At 64.9% G+C, this 14,245-nt stretch overlaps 6 protein-coding genes across 6 annotated transcripts; 4 read left to right on the top strand and 2 right to left on the bottom strand.

The window, feature by feature from the left end:
- Nucleotides 1-347: 347 nt before the first annotated feature.
- AMSG_07828 (poly polymerase 1) lies at nt 348-3,624 on the top strand (the record flags this gene model as incomplete). The annotated part of the gene is made up of 2 exons (XM_013900430.1): nt 348-485; nt 621-3,624. 2 exons carry the CDS (start codon nt 348-350, stop codon nt 3,372-3,374), a joined length of 2,892 nt encoding a protein of 963 aa, XP_013755884.1. The 3' UTR covers nt 3,375-3,624.
- On the bottom strand, nt 3,292-4,172 carry AMSG_07827 (uncharacterized protein). The gene is made up of 2 exons (XM_013900429.1): nt 3,988-4,172; nt 3,292-3,942 (listed from the first exon to the last, which is right to left on the bottom strand). The coding sequence occupies exons 1-2, from the start codon at nt 4,127-4,129 to the stop codon at nt 3,404-3,406; spliced, it is 681 nt and encodes a 226-aa protein (XP_013755883.1). The 5' UTR covers nt 4,130-4,172; the 3' UTR covers nt 3,292-3,403.
- Nucleotides 4,173-6,075: 1,903 nt separating this feature from the next.
- AMSG_07825 (proliferating cell nuclear antigen) lies at nt 6,076-7,481 on the top strand. Its single transcript, XM_013900428.1, has 3 exons — nt 6,076-6,119; nt 6,450-6,467; nt 6,673-7,481. Exons 1-3 carry the CDS (start codon nt 6,096-6,098, stop codon nt 7,414-7,416), a joined length of 786 nt encoding a protein of 261 aa, XP_013755882.1. The 5' UTR covers nt 6,076-6,095; the 3' UTR covers nt 7,417-7,481.
- Nucleotides 7,482-9,054: 1,573 nt separating this feature from the next.
- Nucleotides 9,055-10,458, top strand: AMSG_07823 (uncharacterized protein; the record flags this gene model as incomplete). Its single annotated transcript, XM_013900427.1, has 1 exon — nt 9,055-10,458. One exon carries the CDS (start codon nt 9,055-9,057, stop codon nt 10,456-10,458), a length of 1,404 nt encoding a protein of 467 aa, XP_013755881.1.
- Nucleotides 10,459-11,688: 1,230 nt separating this feature from the next.
- AMSG_07821 (uncharacterized protein) lies at nt 11,689-12,899 on the top strand (the record flags this gene model as incomplete). Its single annotated transcript, XM_013900426.1, has 2 exons — nt 11,689-12,738; nt 12,774-12,899. The coding sequence occupies exons 1-2, from the start codon at nt 11,746-11,748 to the stop codon at nt 12,897-12,899; spliced, it is 1,119 nt and encodes a 372-aa protein (XP_013755880.1). The 5' UTR covers nt 11,689-11,745.
- A 207-nt stretch (nt 12,900-13,106) lies between these two features.
- Nucleotides 13,107-14,208, bottom strand: AMSG_07820 (brix domain-containing protein 1). Its single transcript, XM_013900425.1, has one exon. The coding sequence runs from the start codon at nt 14,093-14,095 to the stop codon at nt 13,121-13,123; it is 975 nt and encodes a 324-aa protein (XP_013755879.1). The 5' UTR covers nt 14,096-14,208; the 3' UTR covers nt 13,107-13,120.
- Between the last annotated feature and the right edge of the window lie 37 nt (nt 14,209-14,245).

The raw sequence follows: 14,245 nt of genomic DNA, 5'->3' as shown, positions 1-14,245 counted from the left end.
TGATGGCACCATGATCGTCACCACAACCTGCCTGCCTCCTGGAGTCATGCCATCGTGATCGTCATCATAGCATCATCGTCACTATCATCTCCACCACACCACCACGTCACCGCGCTACCACGCCACCACTACATCAGCTCGACTTCCTTCCTCCCTCCGCTCCCTGCCCCCCCCTCCCTCCCTCCCTCCCTTCCGCCCTCCTCATCCGATCCCATCTCCCTTCCTCCGGCTGCTGTCACGGCTGTCACCGGCTGATATCACTCGCAGCGACTTCACCAGGCGGCTGTCGCTAGCCCCACCCCCCCTCCACCCTCCACCCCCACCGCTCTCCGCTCTGCACACTCGCCATGTCTTCGGAAGAGAAGGTCTCCTCCATCCGCTTCTCAGTCGGCTACGCTCCTAGCTCGCGCGCCAAGTGCAAGGGCTGCGGCAAGGCCATCGCCGAGGGTGCCTTCCGCATTGGCCGGACCTTCCCGTCACCCTTTGTACGCCCTCCCTTCCCCTCCTCCCTCCCTCCCTCCCTCCCTCCCTCCCTCTTGATCATCGACTCACCTAGCCTCCACCGGCTCCCTCCACCTCTCTCCTTCCATGCCACGTGATGTGTGATCCGGATGTCGCAGTACGATGGCGACATGACCCACTGGTTCCACGCCGTCCCGTGCTTGTTCAACAAGCAGATGCGGATGCGGGCTACGACGTACAAGCTGCGCGACGTTGCTGAGGTCGCCGGCTTTTCCGATGCTCGCTATGACGATCAGGAAAAGTTTACCGCTGCTCTTGCTGAACACGTCGCCGATCTTGACGCCAAGGCTGCTGCCAAGGCGAGCAAGGCTGCCAAGGGCAAGGCCGCCAAGGGCAAGGCCGCCAAGGGCAAGGCCGCCAAGGGCAAGGCCGCCAAGGGCAAGGCCGCCAAGGACAAGGCTGCGGTCAAGACCGATTCAAAGCGCAAGCGCTCGACTAGCGACGCCGACGCAGGCTCGCCCAAGAAACGAACCACCCGCTCGCGAGCGGCCAAGGATGCTGCGGCTGCAGCGGCCGCTGCATCCGGTTCGGGCTCGGGCTCGGGCTCGGGCTCGGGCTCAGGCTCGGAAGATCTCGCGAGCCTCACGGTGGCCGTGCTCAAAGAGAGGCTCAAGGACGCCGGGCTCAAGACCGCTGGGCGCAAAGCCGCGCTCATCCACCGGCTGAAGAACCACGCGGCAAAGGCGGAAGGCGCAGCAGGCGGAGGTAGTGGCGGCAAGGGCGGAGCCGACGACGATCCTCAGGTCGTGGCGTTCAAGGAGCAGAACAAGACGCTGTGGGCGGTCCGCGACGAGCTTGCGGCGAGCTACGACAAGGCGACGTTCCTCGACGCGCTGGCGGTCAATGGTGTCGACCGCGAGTCGGGCGGTAAGGACAAGGTGGTGGCTCATCTCGCGGACGTTGCTGTATTTGGCGTTCCGCCGCCATGTCCCGAGTGTTCCGAGGCCAAGCTGCAGTTCAAGGATGGCGCGTACCAGTGCTCGGGCTGGCTCTCCGAGTGGTCGCGGTGCGTGTACGTGGCGAGCAAGCTGCCGGCGTCTGCGCCGCCGACGGCGTTCTCGTTTGACGACGAGTCGTCTGGCACAGTGCTCGACGCGTCGCCGACGCTGCGCAAGCTGGTGAAGAGCAAGGCGCTGCCGCTAACGCGGCTGCTCTCGCCGGCGGCGCTCAAGCGGGCGCGCGAAGCCGACGATGCCGCGGCAGCGCTCGGTCCGTCGGCCAAGCGGCGCAAGGGCCTCGCCGGAAGGTCGGCATCGGCGGTTGTCGACCCACTTGCCGGCAAGCGGGCGGTCGGCGAGGCCGAGGCACCGCGGGTCGAGACTGTGGCGCCCAACGCCGTCGATCCAGACTCGGGTCTCGACGACGAGGGCGTCATCCACACCTCGGCAAGCTCGGTGTACAACGTCATGCTCAACATGACCGACATTGGTGCCGGGCTCAACTCATACTACTTGCTGCAGCTCATCCGGGTTGGGACCGACGCGTACGTGTTTTACAAGTATGGCCGCGTCGGCGCCCGCCGCATGGGCTCCAAGGACCTTGTCGGGCCGATGGACCTGGCCGACGCGCTCGACCTCTTCCACGACAAGTACGAGGGCAAGACCGGTAACGAGTGGGGCGCTGCCGAGTTTGTCAAGAAGCGCGGCAAGTACTACCCGCTCGCGCTCGCTGCCCCTGGTGACTCGGGTGGGCCGTCGGCCATGACCGACGACGCTGCGTCGGACACCACAGTTGACGAGTCAGCGTATGCACCGTCGACACTCCCTCCGCCGGTCCGTACGATGGTCGACGAGATCTTCGACGCGTCGCTCTTGCGGTCGACGCTCCTCGCCATGCGCATCGACGTCGACAAGATGCCGCTCGGCCAGCTGACGGTCAAGCACCTCTCCAAGGGCTTTGCTGTTCTCAAGCTCATCGAGAGCGAGCTGGTGAAGCCGGCGCCTTCGCGGGCCCGCCTCGTCGACTACTCGAACCGGTTCTACACGCTCGTCCCGCACAACTTTGGCCGCAGCGCCGTTCCGGTCATCGACTCCAAGGAGACGCTCCTGGCCAAGATTGAGGTCATGGACACGCTCCTGGAAGTGAGCGCGTCGGTCGAGGCTCTGGACGACGCCGCCGACGCCGCCGATGCCGCCGCAGCCGCCGCCAGCTCGGGAGCAGGCTCACACCTTCCGCAGCACCCGGCCGACTCCAAGTACGCCGCGCTCGGCGCGTCGATCACCCCGTGCGCGCCCGACTCGGAGGCCTTCAAGATGGTCTCGCACGCCGTCGCCAACACCCACGCCCCGACCCACTCGCGGTACAAGCTGCACGTCGAGGACGTGCTCGCCGTCGATCGCACCGCCCACACGCTCGACACGACCACCGCGTCGGGCGTCGACAACCGCAAGCTGCTCTGGCACGGCACTCGCGTTTCTAACATGGCTGGCATCCTCTCGCAAGGCCTTCGCATCGCCCCGCCCGAGGCTCCGGTCACCGGCTACATGTTTGGCAAGGGCGTGTACCTCGCCGACATGGTCTCCAAAGCCGCCAACTACTGCTGGGCCACAAAGGATGCGCCGTGCGGATACCTCATCCTCGCCGAGGCTGTCATCGGCAAGCCGTACCGCGCCCGCGCCGCCGAGGCCCTCGAAGGCCCGCCCGAGGGCCTCGACTCGACCATGGGTGAGGGCAAGACCGTGCCCAACCCTGCCCACAACTTTCCGTCTGACCACGGCGCGCTCGCTGTGGGCAAGCCCGTCTCGGCCAAGCTCGACACCGACTCGGAGCTGCTATACAACGAGTTTATCGTCTACGCCGAAGATAAGGTCAAAATCCGCTACGTGGTCAAGGTCCGCTTCGACTTTGACTAGTAGGCCAGTCTCTCGTGCCGCGCCCGCTGCTACGCCCGTGCTCGCGCCCGCTCCTCGCGCTTGCGCTGGCCCTCGGCCATGGCTTTGGCCAGCGATGCACGGTCCTCGTCGGACGCGTTGCGGTACATCGACTGGATGAGCTCCATCGTCGTGGCGCCCGACTCGGCGAGCGCCCGGTGCTCCTCCGACTTACGCTTCTTCTCGTCGCTCACGCCGGACCACTCGACGCCGCGCTCAGCCTTGGCCAGCCGCACCACCAGCTTTTGCTGCCCGTTTCGCGACGTCCGCAGCACGGCACTCGACTCGTCCGGCACGATCCGCTCGCACAGCTGCCGCACTACGTACTGGAATTCGCGCCCGCGGTAGCCGCGGAGCGTCACCGCTGCTGACGTCGGCGTAAACTGCGCGCTCACCGCCTCCTCGGCCGGCACCGCCACCTCCTCCTTGAGCGGGAACGTCACCGTCATCCGCGCATCGGTCTGCGAAATGTAGTGCTTCTCAAAATGGAGGCTGCCGCTCTCCAGGATCACCGCCTCGCGCTCGGCTGCTCCGCTGGCCGCCTCTTGCCCTGTCTCGCCGCCCTCGCCGAGTCCTTCACGAACACTCGCCGCACCTCCTCGGCTCCCGGCAGCATCCCGGGCGGCCTCGGCCTCCCACGCCGCGCGCGCCTCCTCCAGCACCGCCCGAACCCTCTCCCGGGTCACCAGCCCAGACTCGAGAAGCGAATTGACTTCGATCACGTCTTGGTCAGCCATGGCGCTCGGCACCTGTTGTCGCGGCCTCGTCTGGTAACTTGCTGTCGACGAGTTGAGTCGAACGATTTTTTACCCGCTCGCGCCAGCGCAAGTCCATCAGACGAGCCACGCGAGCCACACCAAGCCAAGCCACGTAAGCCACATAAGCCACACCAAGCCACTGTCTCCCTCATCAGGCCAGCCACGACTCTCCTGCCATCGATACGGCACACGCGGTAGATCAGACCAGACTAGAGCAAGGTCAATTGGAAAGATCAAGCCATCGGCTTAGGCTCGCCCCCCCCCCCCCCCCCCCCCCCCCTTCCTCCACTCTCCAAATTCCGACCGTTCCCCTCCGCCGTCCGCCTTTACCCCTCGCCCCCCCTCTTCACCCCCACCACCTCCTCACCCACCCCACCCCTCTCCCACCCTCTCCCACAGGCACTGCAGCTGCGGGACGAGGATGGCGAGCGAGGAGATGACGGCCGAGGAAGGGAGCCTTGTGGCAGCCTTCCGCGGGCGGAGGGGCAGCGTGCCCAGCAGGCTGCGGCCGGCGGGCATGTCGGCGGGCACGCTGGCAAAGTCGCTGCTGAACAAGGGCCGCGACAGGAAGAAGATCAAGGCCTCGCACACCCGCGACTCGTCGCCACTGCTGGCGAACAACGATGTTGCGTCGGTATCCTCGCTGCCGGAGGCCGGCCCGACTGCCGCCAGCCAGGCCGCCGCTAGCCCGTCCGACTCGCTCCGCATTGCCCGCGGCTTTGCCGGCGGTTCGGACCCGACGCTCGCCAGGTCTGGTGCCTTGGAGGCTTCGATCGCGTCGGGCGAGGCGGACGAACTCCGCTCGCGGAACCGCAGGCGATCGCGTCGTCGCGGCAAGGGCAAGGGCAAGGGAAAGGGCAAGGCCCACTCGGGCTCGGGCCGCAACCGCCGCAACCGCCCAACGCCCTCGGCCTACGCCGCACCGGTTGTGCCGCCTACGCCGGGCGACGCTCCGCCGCTCGCCGCAGCACCCACTGTCGCTGACGACAGCGGGCTCGCGACGCAGGTCCCGACTTCGCTCGACGAGGCCCGGTTCACCAAGGCTGGGCGCATCCGCTACGCCGGCTTTCGCCGCGGTCGGCGCCGGCGCAAGGCTGAGAGTGCCGCTGGCGCGCCGCAGGGCTCGGGCGGGAGCAAGGCCAAGACGCCGTACGGCGAGCTGGCTACGCCGCCGCGGACCACCGGCGCGCCGCTTGCCACCGCCCGCCGCAACATGGTGCGCCGGACCAAGGCCGAGATGCTGGCAGTTCCGGGCGTGGTACCCGGCCTGCGGAGCGTCGAGCTCAAGCACACGCCGCTACGCTCCAGGCGCGCGCTGCGCAAGCGCGAGGCCGGATGGCGCGGAACAGACCTGGTCGAAAAGGCCGAGCAGCAGGTGGCCTTTGGCAAGACCCGCATGTCCAAGCTCCGCGCCGTCGCTACCCCGCTCTACTCGCGCGCTGTCGTCCCCGACGCCACCGAGCTCGACGCCGCCGTCGCCGCCACCTCAGCCGCTGTCCTCCTCCCCACTCGCCTCCGCGACTCGGCCGATGCAGACCCGCCCGCGCGCTCCGCACGTTGGGATCCCACCAAGAAGGTGGTTCTCGAGACCCAGAACCGCGCTGCCGCAAACCGCGGCCTCGCCACCACCCTCCCGCCGGTCTCCGTCCCTTACAAGTACCTGATCGAGCCTGAGGGCTGTACCCCGGCCCCGCGTGCCGCAAAGCCGGCCGTTGTCGTCGACCAATGCACCTCGTATGCTCCCTACCACGGATTCTAGTCATAGCCGTTCAGCCAACCGTAAAACCACATGTATGGGTTGGGGGAAGGGCAAAGTCTTCCTGCGCGTCGGTGACTCGCCCAGGGCTTTGACCGACTCACTCAAGCTCGGTTGTCTTCGGCGAGTCGCCGACGCCCACACGGTCAGCCACTTCTCCCCCTCCGACCACACACACACACACACACCATGTTTGAGGCCCGCCTGCCGCAGGTACGAGTCCACCCCCACCCCACTCCCCTCCCTACCCCCGCCCCATCCGCACAACCCTCTCCCACCCCTTCCGCATGGCTTGAATCGCCATCCCCCCTCGCCCTAGGCCATGCGGATAGGCCCCGAAGTGGCGGCGATGGGAAGATTCTACACCCTCCGCCCCTCTCCCCCACCTCCACCTCCACCTCCACCACACACCCGCCTCCCCCCCTTCGCCCCCCCCCTTCCTTCCACCACCCCTCCCCCCCCCCCCCCCCCCCAGCCTCCCTCCCATGTCCTACCCTAACTCACCCTCCCTCCTCCCCCCGTTGTCTGCCATACTGTCCACAGGGTGACCTGCTCAAGAAGGTACGTCGCCGAAAGGCCCCGAAATGGCGCAGAGCGTTTTTTTCGAGCGGTAGAATCTTGCCCCCCCCCCCCCCCCCCGCCCCTGTTGCCGGGTGGAAATTAGCCATGTGGGCTGGTCTCCACCGCCCCGGAGCGAGAAAGAGAGAGAGAGAGTGTGTGTGTGTGTATGCTCACGAATGGGGGTGGGGAATTCCGACATGCACAGATTCTCGAGGCCGTGAAGGACCTCGTGACGGATGCCAACTTTGACTGCTCGTCGACGGGCATCTCGCTGCAGGCTATGGACTCGTCGCACGTCTCGCTGGTCTCGCTCCTCATGCGGGCGGACGGGTTCGATCACTTCCGCTGTGACCGCAACATCTCGATCGGGCTCAACCTGCTCGCCATGTCCAAGGTTGTGCGGTGCGTGGGCAACAACGACGCAGTGACGATGAAGGCCGACGACAACGGTGACCTCGTGACGCTCATGTTTGAGAGCCAGGACGGGTCCAAGGTCTCCGACTGGCAGCTCCGCGGGTTGGACATCGACTCGGAGCGCCTTGGCATCCCGTCGACCGACTACTCGTCGGTTGTCACCATGCCGTCGGCTGAGTTTGCCCGCATCTGCCGCGATCTCTCGGTCATCGGCGATACCGTGGTCATCACCACCACCAAGGAGGGAGTCACCTTTGCCTCCAAGGGTGAGCTCGGGACAGGTAAGATTGCGCTCCGCCAGTCGGCCGCTATCGACGACGATGCCGACTCGCCGGGCGTCTCCATCGAGCTTCAGGAGCCCGTCTCGCAGTCGTTTGCGCTCCGCTACCTCTCGTTCTTCACCAAGGCCACTCCGCTTGCCCCGACCGTCACCATCTCCATGTCCAACGGTGTCCCGCTCGTCGTCGAGTACCCCGTCGGCGACATGGGCCACATCCGCTTCTACCTCGCGCCCAAGGTCGAGGACGATGCCTAATTGCTTCTTCCCCCTTCCCCCCCCCCCTCCCCTAACACCAAATCAAAGAACCACACACACACACACACACACACACACACACACACACACACACACACACACACACGCGATTCTCCCTGATCTCTCCTTCTTGGCCTTGCCTCTCCTCTCCTTCCTGCCGCATGTTCATCTGTGTGCCCTCAACCCGCCTGCTTTGCCATCACCCGGCCTCACGCCCAAGTTCGGCCCGCGCGCCGCACGCTGCTGCACAACCTGCCCAAAAAACTGTTGCCAGCCAGCAGCACGGCGACCGGCACAGGCACGGAGACCGGCACAGGCACGGAGACCGACATCGACACTCAACTACACCCTACCTTCTGCATACCCAATCATGGTTCCGTCAGGCAGCGTCTGCCTCTGGCTTGTCCTCCTGGGCGTCATGGTCTCGAGCTGGTTGGCGCATGGCAAGACGGTGGTTCCCTTCACGTATCCGCACTACCATCAGTGCGACTCGCGGTGGAGAGATGCGACTATGGGGCCCGAGGCCGAGTGCCGTGCGTGCGGGTGCAAGCCAGCGACGGTGTGCGAGCAGGGCTGTGCCATGTCGTGCGTCTCGATGGCCCTCTCTGGCCGCGGCGCGCGCATCCCGGGCGTTCACGTCATCGATCCGGGCTCGCTCAACGCCTGGCTGCGGAGCAACGATGGCTACGTCTGCGCTGGTGGTGACTGCAACAACCTTGTGCTGGACAAACCGAACTCGCTCTCGACCCATGGCCTCGACATTGTCTTCATCTCTGAGGCCCAGAAGCCGTCGTACACCGAGCTACAGACCCTCATCGAGGCCGGCACCGTCTGCATCGCCCACGTCCGCCACAACTCGCACTTTGTCCTCCTCATCGGCTGGGAGACGAGCAAGCCTGACTCATTCCTTGTCCACGATCCGTTCTTTGCCGTCGACGCCTATCCCTACGCCAACATCTCGGACATCATCTCGTACAACATGTCATCGCCGCACGATCCGTCGCTTCATCCGCTCCCCATCGCGTAGCCCCTCCTTCACTGCTGCATGGTCAGCTACTACTGTCTGGCTTGCAGCAGCCCGGGGAGCACCACCATCTTCTCCTCCCCCCCCCCCCCCTCCCCCCCCCTCTCTCTCTCAACAAACGTACGTCCTCCCCAATGTCACTCGGACATGATCCGATCGTTCGCACCGGCAAACGACAGCCGCACCACAGCCTTTGGCCACTGTCCCCACACACCACCGCCATTTCCTCCTCCTCCTCTTGCCACACCAAGCTTCTCCTGGCGAGCCCAAGTCGCCACCGTGGTCACAAACACCTCCTTCCCCACAACTCCCCCCTAGCTCGCCAATACCTGGCACTGTCTGCCATGCCCGCGGCTGCGGTCGGCGAAAGTGCATCAAGTCCAAGTCCAGGGTGCGAGGAACACGACATGGACGACGATCGAGGCCAGGGCCTTAGCCAGAGCCAGAGCCAGGCCACGCTGACCACACAACATGCTTCGGACAGAGTAGAGGCCAGGCTGGCATCTGAGGATCAGCAAGGAGCACCGTCGTCGTCGTTGCCGCCGCCGTCGTTGTCCTCCTCCTCCTCCTCCTCCTCCTCCTCCTCGTCGCTGGTTGCCCTCAATCCTCTGCCGATGCTCCCGGCACAGGCTGTGCTGTCATCATCAGATACGTCGGCACGGACGTGCGTTTCCGAGTCGTCGGCGGATACCATCGAGTCTGCTCCGGCTGTACTTGTGGCCTCGCCCGTGGGCACGCCGCGAGGCGCCGAAGGCCCAGCAGGGGCAGGTGATGGGCGTGGCGAGGTGGTCAGGATGGCTGACACCGACATTGAGTGGCTAGAGACGGTGCGGACGGGCCTGCTCCCGCTGCGACCGCGGCCGCAGGGCTCTTTCGCAGCCGCGGTGGCGTCCGAGATGCGGCATGGAGTTGGGCGAGCCGGGCTGGTGGCGGTGGTGGCGGCCAGCACGGCTGGGATCATCGAGCTCCTGCTCTCGTTTGCGTCTGTGGTCATTGACGGCGCCTCGCTGCTCAACGTGGCGCTGTTCTCGCTCATTTCACTCGGGGTCGTCTTTGGAGTCAACTCGCTCTGGACCTCGCTCGGCCACCGGTCGCTGGTCCGGATCCGGGCGGCCGTCGTCATCTTTCTCTTTCTCTTTGCGCTTTGGCTCTGGCGATTCCTCATGTCGTGGCGGTTTCAAGTTGTCGAGTGCGACAAGGTGCAGCGCGACGAGAGAACCGGCGACAAGGCACACTCGGATGCCGACGTCACGTTCTGCACCACTGCGTACGGCTCGTTTGTCATTGTCTGCTCGATCCTAACCACCATCTGCTCGCTGGTTGTCATGTCAAGCCTGGAGGTCTTCCGCTCGCGGCTGCTCGCGCTCATTCATCTGGAGCAGGCCATCCTGTTCGGGGCGTCGATCGAGAACATCGACCTCTCGTTTGCACGGACCGAGGAGATGCGGCGGCAGATTGTGCGGGCCATTACCATGGCTCGTTCGCAGGTCGCACCCATGGTCCTTCAGCGCGCGCCGCTGCTGCAGCTCTCGACAGATGACGACGACGAAGGCTACCTCCAGGGAGCCGACGCCGAGGCCGTGCCAACGCCGACACCTGCGCCCGAATGCATCGTCTGCTTTGACGCGCAGCAGAACACGGTCCTGCTCGACTGCGGCCACTCGGCGACCTGCCTCGACTGCGCGCGCCAGGTCTCGCTCTGTCCGCTCTGCCGGGCACCGATTCTCGGCATGGTCGTCCGTCCGGCCGTCATGGCCGCCGATGAACTGTCGTCCGACTCGGGCTCGGGTGCCGCGAGCCGGTCGCCGCCGCCGGTGACCCAGCTCGCGGCGTTGCCGTGCCGCGTCTGCAGCGCCTGTGCCCGCCGCGAGTCTATCAACCTCCCCTGCGGCCACCGGACGTACTGTCACGCGTGCGCGGCCGATGTCCGGAACCAGATCCAGCATGGTGCCGCTCGCCAGTGCCCACGCCCGTCGTGCGGCCGTGATCTCGCCCGCATCGTTGATCTGTACGACTAGTCTGCCGCGGACAGGACCATGAAATCGTGCGCTTGGAGGGAAGCAGTGTAAGCACGAGACGCCACGCCAATTTAATCGATGTATCTTTGCTCTCCCTTCCTAGCACCCTGTGTCCAGGAGGAGGCCGCAGTCACGACAGCGCTTCTCGGGCTTGGCCAGGCAGCAGATGAGGCCGATGGGGAAGCAGAGGACAGCCGTGGTGATGCCACAGCAGGTGAACGAGGTGTGCAGGTTTCGGTGCGGGCAGCCGCCGGGTACAGCCGTCGCATGCCCATAGCCGTAGGCCACAGGCTGGCCAGCAAAGCCCCCTGCCGGTGCCGCACCATACGCACCTGGAACCTGTGCAGGCGGCGGCGGTCCAGGCTGGCCGGCGTGGTACGCCGGAGGCGGCGCGCCAGCGGGTGCGCTTCCGACAAGAGCTTGCTTCTCAGACATGATCAAGGATTGCAAAGCAGTAGAGAGGTGAGCAGACTTGCTCCTCTCCCCCTTCTCCATCCCCCTCCTCAACCTCGCCGACTCTGCTGGCACGTGCGAGTATGTGGATCACGCCTCGGCAGACAATCGACTATATTTCCTGTTTTGGGAGAGTACCCTCATTTTTTTGGCCGCTGGAAGGACACCGTCGTCGTTGTGGGGGGAAAAAGAACAGATTGAAGCACGAAGAGGGTGAGAAAGCCCACCACTGCTACCCAGCGACTACATATATGAAGTCGCTGGGTAGCAGTGGTGGGCTCTTTCAGAGGGCAAGGTTGGTAGTAGTGAGGCCAAGATGTGTACGAGATGAGATGAGAGGCATGCAGCCAGCGGGAAGGCGGGAAATGGCTCATATTTGTACAGCGTCTCTACACTTGCTCCATAGACCGCAGATAGCCGATGCACCCATCATCACCACCTCAGTATGTACATGCCGCTATCCGACCGCTACAAGCCGTCTTCATGCCCCCTCCAGAGCTGCTTTAACCGCTAGCTGAGGCAGGGAGGGCCTGGACAGGATTGAGATGCTCGACATCACCACCACCACCACCCCACGGGCAAAGGGTCCTTTCCTGCTCCTACCACCATCCATATCAGCCCCACCCACCATCTCTAGCCTACCCCCCCACACACACACACATACACAGATCTGCATCCCGAAATCATGTTCCAGTACCCTGATCGCCATCCCCCCCCCTTGCCACACTAGCCGGTAGCCGACCCGCCTGTGGGCCCACCCCAACCCCCACCCCACTCTCCCTAACACACACACTCTCTCTTGCCCACCCACACGACAGGTGACAGACGCACAACATGGCAGAGAGTGACGAGAGCGTGAGGCAGCGTATTAACCTGGCTGTGCTTGTGCTTGTGGCCTTGCCTGCGGTGGTGTGTGTGGCGGCGGTCCGGGCGTCGTGCTCGTGCGTGGTGCCAAGCGGTGGCGGCGGAGTGTTTGCCTCTCCGGCGAGCTGGCTGGTGGCGTCAGCTGGAGGAAGCGGAAGCTGGTGGCAGGATGGACGAGCGATGGTGAAGGCCATGGAGGTCGTGATCGAGCAGGCGGCAGGGTATGCCCAGTGCACGCCTGTTGCTTCGCATTGGATGGGCCTGCCGCTGCCTGCGGCAACGTGCGCAGTCGCCGGGTGGCACCCGCTGCTCTTGGCCAACGTTCTCTTTGCCCTCAACGTGACGGCGGTGTTCTGGCTGGTGGGCCTTGTGCAGGGCTCGTTCTGGCTCATTGATCCGTACTGGTCGCTCATTCCGCCGGCCTTCTTTGCCCTTGCCGCCCTGCATCCTGCCGGCGATCCTGCGCTGGCTCCGGGCGCGCCCGGCTGGTCGCGGTTTGTGGTTTGCGTGGCGCTGGTGGTGGTGTGGGCGCTCCGCCTCACGCACTCGTACTTTCGGCGCGAAGAATGGCAGATTGGCGCCCGCGAGGACTGGCGGTACGTGGCGATGCGCGAGCGGTTTGGCAAGGCATGGCCGCTGCTCTCGCTGTGGTACGTGTTTGGCGTGCAGCATCTGCTGCTTGTGGGCATCTCGCTGCCTATCTTTGCGGTGGTTGGGAGCGCCGACCAGGCGTGGACGGTGATGGACACAATGGCGACTGCGGCGGCGGTGTGCGGGCTGCTGCTCGCGCACGTGGCGGACAACGAGCTGTACGAGTTTGTGACGACGCGCGAGATGGGCGAGGCGCCGCTGCTGTGCACCGGCACGTGGCGGTACTCGCGGCACCCGAACCACTTTGGCGAGGGCCTATTCTGGACGGCGCTGGGTGGTTTTGCTCTGGCCTGCGGCGCAGGGTGGATGCTGGTGGGCGCGGCGTTTAACTTGCCGTCCTTCACCAGGTCACCGTCCTGGTGGAAGAGCGGATGATGGCGTCGCCGGCGCGGTCACACCTCTACAAGCTCTACCAAAAGTCGACGTCGCGGCTGATTCCGTGGTGGAAGCTCGCGTGGCACTCGCAGGGCTAGGCCTGCCCTTGCCAGTAAATGAGCGCGCACGTAGTGTGTTGAGCCGTGTAGGAACAGCCCCCGAGGTGGCGGCACGAGGACACTGCGATGGCGCCCGCCGACCGCCTCGGCGCCCTGCGCTCGCGGAGCAACATCAGGTTTGTGTGTGTGTGTGTGATAATCGCTCACTTTACCGTACGTTGTTCAGCCTGGCGCGGGGCGAGAATCGTACCATGAACCGGCTAGGAGCGGCGGGAGCGCTTGCGGGCAGGGCCGGCGTCGCCGCCGTCCTCGAGCTCGACCTCGGCGGCAGCCTCGGCAATAGCCTGTGCGGCGAGGGCCTTGTCGCGCGAGCGGCGGAGACCCTTGACCTTGCGGGTGTTGACCTCGGTGAGGTCCTGGCGCGACATGTGGATGTTGCCGACGACCGAGCCAAAGGCATCGCGGGAGACGTTCTTGACCTTCTTGGGGCGGAGGTCCTTGGGCACAAACATGGCGTCCTTCATGAGGGCGGCATCAGCAAAGTGTGTCCTGTGCATGACCAGGTCAAACTCGGGCCCGATCTCCACAAGCTCGACGCGCGGCAGGCGAGAGCCGGACTTCTTGAGCTCGATGGCGTAGTGGCCGATGTGGATAAAGTCGCCCGGCATGGCCGAGACGATGACCACATGCTCGACGCCGGCAAGATCAAGCTCTGTCAGCTCTGTGTTGCCGAGGAAGAACTCCATGAGCAGCGACTTTGTGGCGACAAATACGTCATCAGTCTCAAAGCGCTCGCCCTGGAAGAGGACGAGCGGCTTGGAGCCGACGGATGACTTGGCCTTGCCCTTGAACTCGGACATGGAGGTAAAGTTGACGACCTCAAACTCGATCATGTCCAGCACCTGGTTCTCAAACGTCCGACCCATGATCAGCCGGTTCTTCTTGTGCTTGGTCGAGGTGCCGAGGGCAAAGAGGGCGGCCTCGTTCTTGCCCGTCAGGTACGTGATCGACTCCTCATCCTCAAACGGACGGACCGAGTTGTTGCGGTTGAAGAGGACAGAGAGCGGCCGGCGCATGGCATGCAGCTCCCGGAGCAGCTGCGTCACACCGGCCGAGCACTTGGGCCCCTTCAGCAGCAGGGCCTTCTTGGAGTCCTCCACAATCTTAGCCTCCCGGGCCTTGAGAGCACGCTTGCCCCGCTGCGTCTTGGGACGGTTGGGTCGGCGGCTAGACATGCTTGGCTACGTGTGTATCTCTTCCTTGTTGGTCCGTTACACTAGCTCTTGGAAACTGCAAGGCTGGCTTGTATCTGCTCGTTCGCCTTCTCTAACTCGCCGCTTCTCCGTCGAGACAGAGAGTTGGGTGATGTGATGGATGGAGGATGG

The sequence above is a fragment of the Thecamonas trahens genome (genome assembly GCF_000142905.1).
Source record: "Thecamonas trahens ATCC 50062 unplaced genomic scaffold supercont1.37, whole genome shotgun sequence".
NCBI lineage: Eukaryota > Apusomonadida > Apusomonadidae > Thecamonas > Thecamonas trahens.
Note: the sequence above shows the minus strand (reverse complement) of the source record. Positions and strands in the feature narration are given on the sequence as shown.